At 36.5% G+C, this 16,614-nt stretch overlaps 1 protein-coding gene across 1 annotated transcript in view; it reads left to right on the top strand.

Moving 5' to 3' along the window:
• LOC100263559 (protein SWEETIE) overlaps window positions 1-16,614 on the top strand; it is a 130,887-nt gene that overhangs the window by 68,151 nt on the left and 46,122 nt on the right. The window contains exons 16-24 of the mRNA XM_002279944.5: window positions 108-218; window positions 352-519; window positions 687-773; window positions 984-1,077; window positions 13,254-13,322; window positions 13,459-13,581; window positions 13,660-13,728; window positions 13,834-13,938; window positions 14,253-14,341. Coding sequence (XP_002279980.2) covers window positions 108-218; window positions 352-519; window positions 687-773; window positions 984-1,077; window positions 13,254-13,322; window positions 13,459-13,581; window positions 13,660-13,728; window positions 13,834-13,938; window positions 14,253-14,341 — 915 coding nt within the window. The remainder of the gene's footprint in view (window positions 1-107; window positions 219-351; window positions 520-686; window positions 774-983; window positions 1,078-13,253; window positions 13,323-13,458; window positions 13,582-13,659; window positions 13,729-13,833; window positions 13,939-14,252; window positions 14,342-16,614) is intronic.

Genomic DNA, 16,614 nt, shown 5'->3' with positions numbered 1-16,614 from the left:
ATGGGTCATTATGATAGAGTAAGAACCATCAACACTGGAACTGATTGGTTTGATTAATTTGAACACACTCTGACTGGCTTTGGAAATTTTCCTTTCTCCTTTTTTAGTGTATGGTCTGCTGCAGTTGATGCGCTTACTGCATTTGTAAAATGCTTTGTTCCATCCAACACTCTGAACAATGGTATTTTACTTCAGCCAGTGCTACTATACCTCAGTAGGTATGATTGCTCATACATATTTTCTTATTCTGTTCTATATTGCTTTCAAGACTACCTTTTAGCGTATAATTTGTTTTACTTTTGTATCAAAAGTTCCTTAATACTGTAGATTCTAATTTGTTGTGGAAAGCAGGGCTTTATCCTATATATCATTCCTAGCAGCCAAAGAACTCCCAAATGTGAAGCCTGAACTGGATATATTCATTATCAGAACATTAATAGCTTATCAGTCTCTTCCTGATCCAATGGCATATACAAGTGAACATGCTCAGATTCTTCAATTATGTACAACTCCATTTAGGTAATAACTTCTTGTATCTATTTATGTTCCTTCACTGTGTATGCTTTTTTACTCTATCTCAAGACTATATTTGAATATAATTAGAAAAAAATTCATATTTGAAATTCTGATTTATTTTTCTTTAACAACTTATTTCGTTCTTCCTTTATATTCGGTTGAAAAAACAGGGATGCTTCTGGATGTGCAGAAAGCTCATGCTTGAGGTTGCTGCTTGACAATAGAGACGCATGGTTGGGTCCTTGGACTCCTGGAAGGTCACTAGATTTTCATCTCATGGGTTATCTTCTGTTTTTCAATAACATTTCTCATGTGAAATTTTGTTTTCAAGCCTTCTTATTCAATACCTTTATAAGTTTGTCTATTTTCTCCAAATATTATTCTTGATTCTTGTGGACAAATTTTGGGCTATTTATCCATTGAAATTTTGAGATTGCATTTGTTGCTTGTGCATTGCATTTATCCAGGGATTGGTTTGAAGATGAACTTCGTGCTTTTCAAGGTGGAAAAGATGGCCTTGTGCCTTGTGTTTGGGAGAGTGAAGTTTCTAGTTTTCCTCAGGTGGGGAATTATACTTTTCATTTTTTGTCATTTTGAAATTAGATTCCGTTACTATCAACCATCTTTTTGAGATGGTTGGGATGATTATCTATAGTTAATTTCAGATGGTATGAGGTCCATTTGCAATATATCTACTTTTCTTCCTGCAATAGTGAAGTAACTGCAGTCACTCTGTGCTGTGTACTTTGTCGGAACCATTGTTATCATCTAGTTGCAAACCTCTCAAAGGCCTTATGTCTATGACCTGGTAGCAAAATGTTTTTGAGACTTTTGGGTGGAGAAGGGCTCCTTTAAAAGGATAAAGACATTAAAAATAAAAAAGAGCCATGAAAGTCATGAAAGCGTATCTACCCTAAGGTTGCTGTGGAAGGTGTTACGCTTTATTAGGAGAATTGTGAATTAGGAGATTGGTGTGACATTTGCAAAAATTGGAGAACATGAGAAACTACCAAAAAAGGTTTTGAAGAGGTTGATGTTGAAAACATGCGGGCTGATCTTTGTCCACATGTTGAAAATATGCTGGTTGATATTTCTCCATATGTTGAAAATATCCAGGCTGATGTGTAGGCTTATAGTTCTTTCCTAATTATATTATTGTTGTAAATATATTGGCTGTAAACTCTCCTAGAATGGTGGGTAGACTGATTTGATAGTTCCCTAGAATGATTTCATAGAGCTGTATATATTTCCCTGTTGTAATCTCAATATTTGTATGAACGAAATTCAAAATTTTCCACATGGTATCAGAGCATATTAGAGTTCTGCTCTTCATTTTTTTCCTTTTTGCCCTGGTCTATTCGTTACTGGAATCTGGTGGCCTTCATTGCTCTGTTACTTTGCCATCATTCTGAAGACTTTATTTTCTTTTCTTTGCACTGCCTTATCTATATTTTCTCTTTTAAAAACTTGGCCTCAATTGCCTAGTATCTCTCTCAGATTTGTGGTTTTTGTTACCCAGAAATTTTTTGTTCCACACCAATTTGTTGTTGTTTATCTCCTTGTCCACAATTGTGGCCATTTCATCTTCTTCCCAAACCAGTCTCCACCCTTACTTTTCCTACTGAAAAGCCTAATTGATAACCAGGAGAGTTCTCCTTTTTGTGTTATGTTATTAAATCTGAATTATATGAGTACAGGGCTTAATATATATATATATTATAAAAATAAGGAAGTTGAAAAAATAAGTAACTACCCTAAATTAGATTCCTATAAATCAGGAATATACTAGTTTTTCAAATCTCTCCTAAATCGACTTATAACCAAATACAGCTGTACATGGTTTCCTTATAAAAAATAAGGACGTTGTCCAACAGTCCCCCTCAAGTTGATGAATGGATGTTTTCCATTCCCAGCTTGCCAACTATCGTCTGAAATGTTGCAGTAGACAGTCCCTTTGTTAGAACATCAGCTAGTTGTCTTTTAGTGGACAAAAATGGGGTACAAATTAGTCCATTGTCCAACTTTTCTTTTATGAAGTGTCTAGCAACCTCATTGTGTTTGGTACGATCATGTTGTATAGGGTTATGTGCTATATTGATAGCGGACTTGTTATCGCAATAAAGCCTCATAGGTGTCTCCCATGTGATCTTCAAGTCTTCTAGGATTATCTTTAGCCACAACAATTAACAAATTCCAAGCACCATGGACCTAAACTTAGCTTCTGCACTTGATCTAGCCATAACATTTTGTTTTTTACTTCTCCATGTCACTAGATTATGACCCAAGTACGTGCTATAGCCTGAAATTGATCTCTTGTCCACCACAAACCTTGCATAATTTGCGTCAGTATAAGCTTCAAGGGTCAACTTCTCTTCCTTCTTAAATAAAATTCCTTTTCCTGGAGTTCCTTTCAAGTACTGTAGGATCTGGTACATGGCTTGAAGATGAATTTCCTTAGGATGATGAATAAGTTGGTTCACCACGCTAACCGCATAGGCTATGTTAGGTCTCATGTGGGAGAAGTAAATGAGCCTTCCTACAAGCCTTTAATAATTACCTTTGTCTACCATTGTATCTTCTAATGCCTCTCAAGGTCTATGATTTTGCTCTATTGGAGTCTTAATTGGTTTACATCCCAATTTGTCTGTCTCCTTTAATAAGTCCAACTCATATTTTTGTTGAGAGATAAAAATTCCATAACGAGAATAAGCAACTTCAATACGGAGAAAATACTTCAATTTGCCAAGATCCTTAATTTCAAATTCTTTCATGAGGCACTTCTTCGAGGCTTTTTTTCTTTTTGTATCGTTTCTAGTCATAATTATGTCATCCGCATACATGAGCAATGCTGTCACTTTCCCTAAACCTGAATGTTTGACAAATAAGGTATGGTCACCTTGTCTTTGCTTGTACCTCATAGAGAGCATAACCTTGGTAAACCTCCCAAACTAGGCCCATGATGACTGTTTCAGACCATATAGAGCCTTCTTCAATTTATACACTTTTCTATTTCCCAGTTGTAAGCCAAAACCAAGAGTATATATATATATATATATATATATATATATATATATATATATATATTTCCTCTTCAAGATCACTGTGTAAGAAGGCATTTTGAACATCAAATTGTTGTAAACTCTAATCAAGGTTAGTCATCAATGACAACAACACCAGAACTGTATTCATTTTCATAACAAGAGCAAATTTCTCAAGGTAGTCAATCTCAAAAGTTTGGGTATAGCCCTTTGCTACTAATCTTGCCTTGTATCTTTCAAGTGATCCATCCGCCTTGTATTTGATTTTGAAGACCCATCTACAACCTGCTGGAGTCTTCCATCTTGGCAATTCCATCAAATCCCAGGTGGCATTCTTCTCAAGAGGATCCATTTCAACTCTCATAGTTTCCCTCCATTTTTCATGACCAAGTGCCTTAGATAATGTTTTGGGTATAGACACTATGTTTAGGTGAGTGAGGAAGGCTTTATGTGCAGTAGACACTTTACTATAGGACAAAGATAGGCATATGGGGTGTTGGGTGCATGTCTTTGTTCCTTTTCGAAGAGTTATGGGTAAATCATGGTCATTTGTGTCAGGTATAAATTTCTATGGCAACTTAGGATTAGAAATAGTAAGGGGAGAAACGGTTACTTCATTACTAGAAACCGGTTCAAAGACTTGAGCATGAATAGGTTGAATGATGGAAGCTTTCCTTCTTGAGTAAACCTGCAGAGGACAAGGTGTACACGATTCAAACTCATTTAGAAATGGGGCAAGAGGTTTTGAAAAAGATTCGGTGATTGAAACTTGACTTGGGGACAGATTTGTCACAGTACATGACTCACAAACAGTCGAAGAATGATGTCTAGAAGACATAGGGGACATAGGAAGATCAAGAAAGATTGAGTCCCTATCCTTATCTTCCACAACTATTTTCTCCCCTTGAAGATAAGGATCAGGGAAATAGTTATCTTTCTCGGCAAAGGTGACATGTATAAAGATAGAATTTTCTTATGGAAGGATGATAACACTTGTATCCTTTTTGAGTAAAAAAAAATACCCCACAAAGACACGGTAAAGAGCCCTTGGGTCTAATTTACCCTTATTTTGAGAATGAATGTGGAGAAAGGCAACACAACCAAAGATTCTGGGGACAAGATTGGTTGAAGTGTTGAAATTTGGAAAGAATGTAGACAAGACTTGCATGGGGCTTTTAAAGTCGAGCACTGAGGAAGGCAATCTGCTGATAATATGTGTAGTAGTTAAAACAACCTCTCCATAGGAATTTTTAGGAACATTTTTTTTGAAAAAGAAAGGCTCTTGTGGCTGCTAAAAGATGGCAATTTTTCCTCTTTGCAACCCCATTATGTTGGGGTGTGTTGACAAAGGATGATTCATGGATTATGCCTTCCTATTGGAAGAATGGAGACAAAAATTGATTAAAGTAATCCCTTGCATTATCTGATCAAAACCTTCTGATTTCAACCCTTAACTGATCTTTAACCATATTGAAAGAGATAGGAATGACTAAACACACATCTGATTTGTTTTTTAAAAGATAAATCTATGTCACATGAGTACAATCATCAATAAATGAAACAAACCAACGAGTCCCATAAATATTTGGAATTGTTGAAGGATCCCAAATGTCACTATGAATTAGAGAGAAAGGAAATCCGGTTCTTTTATTGCTTATTTGAAAAGAAGCACGTTGGTATTTTGCCAATTCACAAACACTATGATGAAAATGTTCGACACTTATTTCTTTGAACAATAAAGGAAATGTGACTTTAAGAACACCAAACGAAGGATGACCAAGATGATGGTGATAAAGCCAAATCTTGTCTTTATTTAACATGGGGGACTCAGAAAGTAATGAGAAAGATAAACTGTTCTCTTTTCTAGATTGTCCACTCTTCAAGATAGTAAAGTCCATCTTTCTACTTAACATGTCGAATCCTCTTCCCCATATCCTTATCTTGAAATACACAATAGGAAGGGTAAAATACCACAGAGCAATTCAAATTCTTTGTAAGTTTCTATATTAACACAAGATTTGCATTCAACTTAGTCACGTGAAGGACATTTTTGATAGTGAGATATTGATTAACATGAATATCACCTTGGCCAACTGTGGTTGTTGAAGTTCCATTGACTATGATGATTTTTTTGTCACTAGGATTCAAGGTGTAGGAGATAAATTTTTGGGAGTTATAGGTCATGTGGTCGGTAGCCCCTAAATCAATGATCCAAGAACTAGGGTCGATTTTATTTGAGACATTTAGTGCATAAGATGGAATCTTACCTGAGAGTGCCAAAGAACAAGTATCAGTAGCTCTGGGCTTCTCCAATGTTCCTAAGAAGTTTCTCAACTTTCCTACTTCCTCCTTGTTCAACTCAGCTTGTTCTTGAGGATTGCCTTCACAATCGGGTTGAGCTTGAGATACATGAGCCTGTCCTTTGATGATCCACCCCTTTTGACCCAGTTTCTATTATTTTGCTGTTGTGTGGCCTTCCATGAAGCTTTCGACACTTTTCTTTAGTATGTCGAGGCTTTTTATAGTATGTGCACCACAGAGAGTCCTTATTAATGGCTCTGGACAAGTCTGATTGACCATTTTCTCCCCCAGACTGTTGATCGGGTGCCATCATCTTGCATTATTTGTCACCAAAGCCGAGCTCTTAGTCCCTGGAGTCTCAATCCTTACTCCACGTCTGCCTTCTTTTGCCCTTATTAGAGCAATAGTCTTGTTTAGTGAAGGAAAGTCTTCTTTTCCCAATATCTACACTTGAACATGATTAAATTCCATATTCAGCCCAATAAGAAAATCATAAATTCTATCATTCTCAACAAATCTTTTCAGGAGAGATGCATCATCACTGCACTTCATTTGTATGTTTTGATAAATGTCCATCTCCTAGCACAGTCCCTTCAAATGATTTAAGTACTCTGTGACAGAACAAGTACCCTGTTTTGCGCTTGACATCTTTGTTTTGATCTCATAAATTGTGCGACATCATTTACCTTTGAAAATGTCTCATGAACATAATCCCAAACTTCCTTGGCTTGTCAAGAAACATACAGGTATCGCTGATCTCCAATGCCATGTTGTTCCACAAGTAGGACATCACCATTGAATTTTCTTCATCCCATGCCTCAAATTTAGGATCTTTTTGACTTGGTTTAGTACAATTTGGATTACTCAACTTGCCTCTTCATTTGAAGAACGTATGTACTAGTTGAGACTGTTGGCGCCTTAGATCTAAGCAATGGAAGCAATACCATTTTTTTTTTTTTTTAAATTAATCTTTTTAGGGTTAAAGTACTAACCTTTAGGTTTGGATGTTCCTAAACCTCAAAATCCAAGTGTTGAAGACGACCTTGAAGTTGTTGGAAGTCTCCTAAACCCATGATCTTCCGCCTAATGACTCAACCTTATTCTTGGCATACTTCCGATGGGGAGGAAAGGAGGGTGGTGACTATGACTCTCTTTCCTTCTATATGATGGAAGACAAAAATTATGAAAACCCTAACCCCTAAGGGGTATTTATAGGGTTCCTAAGTGGGCTTAACTGACTTGAGCCCACATGGGCTTGGGTCACTTAATGTAGCTCCAAATGGGTTCTAATTGATTAATTAACCTAATAGGGCCTACTAATTAATCAATCAGCCTAATCCAGAGAGCTTGTTCACTTACCCTTATGCAACCTTGCTTAATTACCAAAACACCTTTATGCACAAAAGTGAACCTAGAGTCAATCCAACTCTTATAATCCGTGCTAGCAAGGTATATGAGCTCAGAACGGGGACCATTGGGACCCATAGGAATACTGGCTCCCTCATAATCTAATTATAAAGTTGATTCAACATTCCACTACGAAGAATCAATTGAACTCTAGTATCCTATGTAAATAACAACAAGACATCAAGTGTTCGGGTCTGTGATTTGTTATCCATTGTGTTCAATCTCCGCATGAACTGGTGTCCGTAGTCTAACCAGGTGAAAACTATCAGCCTTTCAAGATTACCTCTGCCATCCTTAAGTTATAGATTTTCCTATTGTGTGTTCAATTGACATATCTTAGCTCTCAAAAAGCATATGTCAAGTTCTACTTAAGAAACTATTATGACCATAGTTTTCATAAACACACCTCCTTAGAACCACCCAAGGGGACACATTGTCTTAATCCCAAGAGATATCGTGGTGCCTCTATTGAGAATACCTATTGCTACCAGTTTCCATCAACGATGACCCAATCCATAGGGATTATATGATTAGCCTATGATCTCATCCGCAAGTCAAAGTCATTACTAACTTTAGCACAAACTCAATATTCTCTCAAGATTGAGAGACAATGCAATGAAGTAGCTTGGTAAGGTCATGACTATTTGATAACCTTAAGTCATGACTCACCGTAATTTCTATCCAATTTGTAACCATACACACTAGTGCACATACCATGGGAAACCCATCCCAGTAGCCAAGACCAGCCATCCCTCTAATTAGGATGTGGTACACTACAACCTCTAATGGGTTGCCTAGGCCCATGAATTGATTGTGAACAAGTCATCTATTTGCAAAGAACCCATGACTTAGATTTTCCATGCAACTCTTAATGCACCCAAGTCACGTATAATGCAAAAGATGCAGACTGGAATGCTTTTAAAAAGGATAGATAAAAGTGACCTGAAACTTTATTAAATAAATAATAAAAAACAAGAGTCTATTACATCAGGTCATGCTTTTAAGGGCTTTATCCTAATAGAGACCACTTTAGATAATTCTTACCATTCAATCGATAGGTAGCTTGGATGTTTGGTGTATGTCTCATAGAATGGTTGGATGTTTGTTCTATTATGTTTGTCAAAGATACTAGTGATTTAGGTGGTTTCTAACATATCTTCTATGAAGAGAAGGAAATTGAGGGAGAAGAGGTGGGATCAAAAAACATAGATTGATTTCTAAGGGAACATGGGCCAATCCAAGAACAAAAAAGGTTCAAACAAAACACGATGACAAGAAGCTTCGCATTGTTCTCTTCTACTCTTATTGTAACACAAACCCTAGGGTTTCCAAATTGGACCATAGATGAAACTGAGGGAGAAGAGGTGGGATCGAAGAACATAGATCGATTTCTATGGCAACATGGGCCAATCCAAGAACGAAAAAAAGGTTCAAACAAAAAATGATGACAAAAATCTTCACACCGTTCTCTTTTTACTCGTACTGTCACATAAACCTTAAGGTTTCCAAACCAGACCAGATGGAGGGTCTCTTGGAGGTGTTTCTTGAAATTTCCGATTATTTTGCATTCTTTCTCTATCTCTCCTTCGAGAGGCTTCTCGATTTTAGGGCTTGTGATTCCAATCATAACTCTTTGATCAATTATGCGCTCTGATTGGCTCAACATTGCTTGAAGTTGGTAGAAGATTTTCTTGGAGGTGCACTTTGATCCATAACTTGCTAACTGGGCTCTAATTCCATGATAACCAGGAGAGTTTTCTCCTTTTTGTGTTATATTATTAAATCTGAATCATGAGTACATGGCTTAATATATGTATATATATATATATATATATTAAGGAAGCTGAAAAACAAAAAAAAACTAGCTACCCTAAGTCAGATTCCTATAAATCAGGAATATACTAGTTATCCAAATCTCTCCTAAATCTACTTATAACCCAATACAGCTGTACATGGTTTCCTTATAAAAAATAAGGATGTTTTCCAACACCAATCACAATCAGCCAACTCAATGGCCACAATCTGCCAAGTTATTCATCAAAAGCATGAGGAAGATTGGCTATTTGTGAAGAAAAGTTTTCATTCCTAAGGATGATGTTCCCAAGTTTGAGAAGAGAAGTTGAAAATTCCATGGTCATGTCTTGGCTGCTTCGTTCTTTGTAACCGGAAATTAGCAAACCACTTCTCTTCCTTTCAACAACTAAGGAGATTTGGGATGTTGTGACTCATTCATATTCCAAGGTGGGGATAAAGGGTCAAGTTTATACTTGAAGAATTAGATTCATTCTACAAAGCAATGGCCACAAAGTATTACAGTACTATAGAAGGGCTATTGCTAGAATTGGACAACCATCAACAATTCACACAATCCATTGCTAATGTTATTCGGCTGCTGAAGATGACTGAAGAAGATAGGAGTTTTGCCTTCCTAGTTTAAATCTTTAACTAGATCAAGTAAGGGTTCAAGTTCTAGGAAAAGAACCTTTCCCCTCATTGATAGAGGTGTTTACCTATGTATGTGCAAAAGAGAGTTGTCAGATTGTGATGTTGGAAAAACCATCTGTGGAGAATTTGGCTTTTGCAATTCCAAATCCAATAATTAATCTACAGCTGAGAAGCAAGAAGAAAGGGGATCGACTGCAAAGGATACAAAGTGGTGTTATTTTTGTGACAAACCTTGACACACGAGAGATCTATTGGAAGCTTCATGGAATCCCTGTTCCATTGGGAAAAATGGTGGGCAAGGAGAGAAGTCTGACCAAAAACAATTGGGGGATTCATTGAGGAACAATTGGAAAAATTTAAAGACCTTACTCGACTAAATGTACACTCTCACATCTATGTGCTCCTATTATCAACAAGGTGATACCTATAAGAGTTAATTAGTTTTTCAAATTGTAATTTTGGCCCTTGGATCATTGGTTCAGGGGCCTCAAACAATCTGACCAGATCTTCATTTTATTTCTCCAACTATATACCATGTGTAGGAAATAAAAAAGGTTTGGCAATTGACCATAATGAGTGAACAATCGCTAGTGAAGGATTGATTCCCTATACTAAAGCCATATCATTAAATTTTGCCCTAATTGTTTCTTGTAATCTAGTTTCAATAGCAAAGCTCACCAAATATCATCGAACAATTGCTAGTCAAGGAATTGTTCTTTTATTGTGAAGTTTGTGAAAGGGCTAAATATCATCGAACCACTTTCCAGTCAATAAATGAAAGATCTTTGATGCCTTTAAGTCTCATTCATACTGATTTGTGGGGCAAATATAGAATTCCTAACATCTTTGTTGCAAGATGGTTTATGCCATTTATAGGTGAGGAGGCTTTCTCCCTTATAGGCTTCCTAGAGTGGGTAACATCCATTTAAAGGGAGGTGATTCTTTTTGTCTTTGTTTTTTGAGGCCCTAGCCGCCTTGTATACTCCCTGTATGCTTTGTGGCGTTCTGCCTCTCTTTTAATGCATATCCTTTACTTATAAAAAAAAAAGATGGTTTATGCCATTTATTGATGATCGTACTAGGGTGATATATGGGTTTATCCTTTCAAACACAAATATGAGGTTAATACAAACTTTCCCCATTTTTCATAAGATGATTTGCGATCAAATAGCCTCAAAGATTGAGAAGTTGCAAAGGGATTTTCTTTGGTCTAGGGCGGGGGAAGGGAAGAAAGATCATCTTATCAGATGGGATGTTGTTAGTAGATCAACGGAGTTGGGAGGTTTGGGTTTTGGGAAAACTTCTCTGAGAAACATTGCTCTCTTAGGGAAATGGCTTTGGAGGTTTCCTAGAGAAAGGAGTGGTCTTTGGCATAAGGTTATTGCGAGTATTTATGGGACACATCCTAATGGATGGGACGCCAACATGGTGGTTAGATGGTCACACAGATGTCCTTGGAAGGTAATTGCTCAAGTTTTTCAGGATTTTTCCCCTTTTGTCCGCCTAGTGGTGGCGAATGGGGAGAGAATTCGTTTTTGGGAAGATCATTGGTGGGGTAACCAAGATTTATGCTCTCAATTGGCTGGTCTTTATCGAGTTATGTATGTGAAAAACCTCATTGTCTCAAATGTCCTTGGCAATTCCTTTTCATTGTCTTGAAATTTTAATTTTCGCTACAATCTCACTGATTCAGAAATTGATCTCCTTCAGAATTTAATGTCTTCCCTTAGTTCAATGCTTTTCTCTCCTGCTTTGGCAGATTCAAGAGAGTGGTCTTTGTCATCATCATGCCTGTTTTCAATGAAATCTTTTTTCTTGGCCTTGTCAAAAGTCTCAAATCCTATCTTGTTCCTTCCGGCCAAGTTCTTGTGGAGTTCAAAAGCCCCCTCAAAGGTTAAGGCCCTTGCTTGGTTAGTAGCACATGGGAAGGTAAACACCTATGCCAAGTTGCAATTGAGAAGACCTTACAAATCCCTCTGTCCTCAATGGTGCATTTTTTGCAAAGGAAATGGAGAATCAATAGACCACCTTTTTCTTCATTGCCCTGTTACCATTGGACTTTGGCACAAGTTGTTCAATCTAGCAGGGTTGGCTTGGGTTCCTCCAAGGAGTATTGAGGACATGTTGGTTATTGCTTTTAAAGGCTTGGGGAACTCTTTAAGAGGCAAGACACTTAGGCAAATTGCTTGCCTTACTTTGTTATGGATGGTATGGCAAGAGAGAAGCAATAGGATCTTTGAGGATAAGGGGAGAACGGAAGAGATGTTATGGGACTTGATTCTGTTCTTTTCCTCTCTTTGGGCCTCGTGTATTGTAGCTTTTAGAGGAGTTCCTCTAAGTGTTTTACAACTCAACTGGACTGTGGTTTGCGCTTCAAAAGTTTGAAAGTGTTGGGTTTTTTCTGTGTTTTTAGTTTTCTTTAGTTGGGTGTTTTCTCTTTTGTTCAGTTTTTGTTTTGTGGGAAGGACCTCTCATCCTTCTTTTGGTTTCTTCTCTTTCTCTTGTATCTCTTCTTTCTCTTGTATCTTTTCCTCTATTAATATATTTTTCTTCGTTTTTGATAAAAAAATAAAATAAAAATAAATATGCAGCTGATATTTCTCTATATGTTGAAAATACACAGGCTCTAATATGTAGGCTGTAAGTTCTCCTAAAATGGTGGCTAGACTAATTTGATAGTTTTCTACAATAATTCCATAGAGGTGTATATATATCCCTGTTGTAATCGCAATATTTGTGTGAATGAAATTCCAATTTCTCCACACCAACAATGCTCGCATAACATTTAAGAATATTTCTCACCATAAAAAGTAAAAAAGATGGATTATTGTACTAGACATCAAGCAATAGTACTTACATCATATGGGCACAACGAGCGATGTAATATTTGGATTAACAGCTCTCTGGAGTGGGTACCATAGTGCAGTAATGTACCAGTGTAGTGTGGGAATAAAGATGCAGTTAAGGTTTTGTGTGACTAAGGTTAAATTGTTTCTCATTCATTGTTTCTTTAGTGGGAAATTGTAAACATATGAGGCCTGGCAAATCATTTGGGGGCATCAATATACTAACTTATGTTTCCAGAGGTGATCATGTCATATTTGACTTAAAAATAGACATCCATCTCATATCTGCAATGCCTTAAACTCTCGAGACAATTGCTTCTTCACTTTCTTAAAGTGGGAGTAAACCACTTTCTTGTCTATTTATCTTTTTTATACCTGTTTGGAGGCTCCATATTTATTTTTCCATCTCTCTCACCCCCCCCTCTCTCTCTCTCTCTAAAATTAACCTCAACCCAGAGATGAAGTTTATTTAGACTTATCTAATAATCATGCCTGACTTCCCTGCCTTATATCATTTTTCTGATTTCTTCTATTCATTAAAGCATACCTTTAAAATTTTCTCTTATCTTGGTGGTTTAAATACTTGCAGATGAATGCATTTTATTACGATTTTATATTTCTTATGCTTTTCCATTCATATCTATATGTTTTTCTTGTCTCATTTTATTTCAAACACTGATATGTTACTATGATCATGAAGCCGGACACTATAAGGAACTTGTTGGTGAACCAGATGCTCCTCTGCTTTGGAATCATGTTTGCTTCTCAGGTAACTGAATGTTGTAAATGGCTTGAGCTTTATTTATCTTTAAATTATAAAGATGGGGACCTATGTTTATCTTTGCATTGATGAAGATGGTGGTGTACTGAATATTGTTAACTTACCCGGAAATTTTATATCACAGGACAATGGTGGGATGATGTCACTTCTTGGCATGCTTGAACAGTGTCTAAAAACTGGAAAAAAGCAACTATGGCATGCAGCCAGTGTCACGAACATATGTGTGGGGTTACTTGCTGGATTAAAGGTGCTAATCTGCTTAATGCATCCTATATGTGGTTTTGGTATGTGTAACTTCAATCCATGATCCCATGCTATTCTTCAGGCTTTGCTTGCATTACGCTCCCATGGATTAGGATTGGAGATATTAAATTCAGCACAGGCTATCTTTCAGGTATGAATGCTCTTTGTAGGTACTTAGTGTACATTGCCTGATCTAGATTGTCATTATTTATGCCTTTTGGCTTTCTCTAAGGATGTTGCTATTTTAATACAACAGAATATTCTGGCAGAAGGAGACATTTGTGCATCACAACGTAGAGCATCATCAGAAGGTCTTGGTCTTTTAGCTCGTCTTGGAAATGATATGTTTACTGCAAGAATGGTGAGTTTTATACTGATAGTTATTCTGCCATTTTTATAATTTTACACTTAATATCATGATGGGATTAATTTTTCCTTTAAAAGGTCAACTATTCTATATTTGTTAGCTCTGCTAAAGTTCACAAAGCATGTCCCTTTTTTACCATTGTGTATTTAGTTGCGCACACACTATTTTTGTGCATTTGTGCTTGCATTATGAGCTCTCATTTTATCATTGTATATTTGGCTGTCTTCCCCGCTCTCTTCCTGTCTACCAATCTACATCCATCTGTGTGTGTTCAAATTTTGAGCTTAACTATTTTTTGTGATATACAGACAAGATCGCTACTTGGTGATCTAACTGGAGCAACTGATTCAAACTATGCTGGATCAATTGCTGTTGCGCTTGGTTGTATTCATAGAAGGTAAGACAAAAAGCTTGTCTCTTGTAACTTTATTTTTTTAAGGCAATGAATAAAGTCCTGGGCTACTGCTAGTAGGTCTGGTTAAATCTCTGAATTTATGTTAGTTATTCCTGATTGATGATGTCACTCTGGAGAGATTTGCCAAAAAGTGTTTGCAGGGTTCTGTTTTCTTGGTTTAGTTTCTCTACATACTTTTTCATATTTAGACTCATTCTTTTAATTTTGAAAATATATCTTCAGACATATATATTTTGTTCCTGAAAAAGTAAGATAATCACCCAAAGAATTGCTGAAAGAGATGAGATCCCAAATCATTGTTGTCTTTAAAACTGAAAGCATGAGGATGCTTACTCAAGAAATGATCTTCCAAGGAAGAGTCTAGAAGACCCAATAAACTCTATAATGCTTTGGCTGAGCATCGGCATCCCCTGAAAATTAATTGGTCCATAACATCTAGGTTTATATTAAGGCACCAGAGTCTTTATTTCTCCATCAATAGCATAGAGAAGGTGGAATCTATTTGTTTCAGGGTGGTCAGCACTTCAGTGATATAAACTAAAATGCCTTTTGTTGTAAATTAATTTCAATGATGCTGAATAAATGAGATTTCATTTGGATGTATATACAGCTGTTGGTATATTTTAGTAAATTACATATGCTGTCTCAGCATAATTTTAGGATTCATCACAGCCTACATCACTATAACTAAGAGCAGAATACATACATGGAGAGATGCAAAATTAATAAAAAGTCATAGGAAATTAATATGCAAAATTTCAACACTCCTCATCAAGCTAGGTTGAAAATGTTTTTTATTCCTAGCTTGCTTAGAATGGTCTGAGATAAAGACCTTGACAATCCTTTGGTATGGATATCAACATGTTGATTCCTTGAAGCAATATAAGGAATACAAACCTCTCCACTTTTTAGCTTTTCGTCAAATAAAGTGTTGGTCAATCTCCAAGTGTTTGGTTCATTCATGATGGACAAAATTATGTGCAATGCTTATAGCAGATTTGTTATTTAGCTTCATAGTACCTACTAACTTTATTCCCAAATTTGAAAGGATGACCTTTATCCAAAGAAGTTCGCCTATGCCTTGAACCATTGAACTAAATACTGCTTTGGCTCTTAATCTAGTCATCACAGATTATTTCTTGCACCTCTATGTGACAAGATGACCTCCAACAAGTGTATGGTACCCTGTAGTGGACCTTTGGTTGGTGATAGTCCCAACCCAATTTGCATTAATCTAAGCTTCCATTTCCAATTTTCCACCTTTTCTAAATAAGATGCTATTTCCCCATGCTAACTTTAAATATTAAAGATTTGATAGGAAGCTTCCATGTATTTTTCCTTTGGTGCATGCATAAATTGGCTGATCACACTAATTGCATAGGCAATATCAGGTCTAAATAAGTGAGATAAATAAGCCTCCCAACAAGTTGTTGATACTTCTCTCGATCAATTTCAAGATCTCCAAAACAATGTCCTAGCTTGTGATTAGGTTCAATGGGACTGTCCATTGGTTTGCATCCTAGCATACCCGTTGCCTTCAATAATCAAGGGTGTGTTTTTGTTGAGATAAAAAATACCCCTTTTTGAGTAGGCTACTTCTCTTCCAATAAAATATTTCAACCTTTCCAAGTCTTTGATCTCAAATTCACTTGAAAATATTGTCGCAACTTGTAACTTGTCAATTTCTTCTTGGTCAGTACTGATTACAATGATGTCATCCACATAAACAATTAAAGCAAAAAGTTTACTTGGAGATCTTTGCTTTATGAAGAGTGTATGGTCACCTTGGGTTTGTCTATACCCTCACAATTACCTTTGTAAATTTGCCAAACCAGGCTCTTAGGGGTTTTTTAAGACCATATAATGATTTCTTGATTCAACAAATTTTCTCTTCAAGCTTGTCAATACAACTTGGATGAACTTCCATGTACACTTCTTTCTTGTAATCTCCATGCAAAAATGCTTTATTGAAATCAAATTGCTGCAAAGTCCAATTCAGATTAGTAGCAAGAGATGTTAAGATTTTGATGCTATTAATTTTTGCCACTGGAGCAAAAGTTTCTTGATAGTTTATCCCATCAGTTTGAGTAAATTCTATAGCCACCAATCTAGCTTTATATCTCTCCAAAGATCCATTGGCCTTATATTTTATTATGAATATCCATTTATAGCTTACAAGCTTCGTTCCTTTAGGCAAATCAACTATCCCCCAAGTTTAATTCTTTTTTAAGGTTCTCATTTCCTCTAACATGGCT

The sequence above is a fragment of the Vitis vinifera genome, chromosome 14 (assembly GCF_030704535.1).
Source record: "Vitis vinifera cultivar Pinot Noir 40024 chromosome 14, ASM3070453v1".
In the NCBI taxonomy this organism is placed as follows: domain Eukaryota; kingdom Viridiplantae; phylum Streptophyta; class Magnoliopsida; order Vitales; family Vitaceae; genus Vitis; species Vitis vinifera.
Note: the sequence above shows the minus strand (reverse complement) of the source record. Positions and strands in the feature narration are given on the sequence as shown.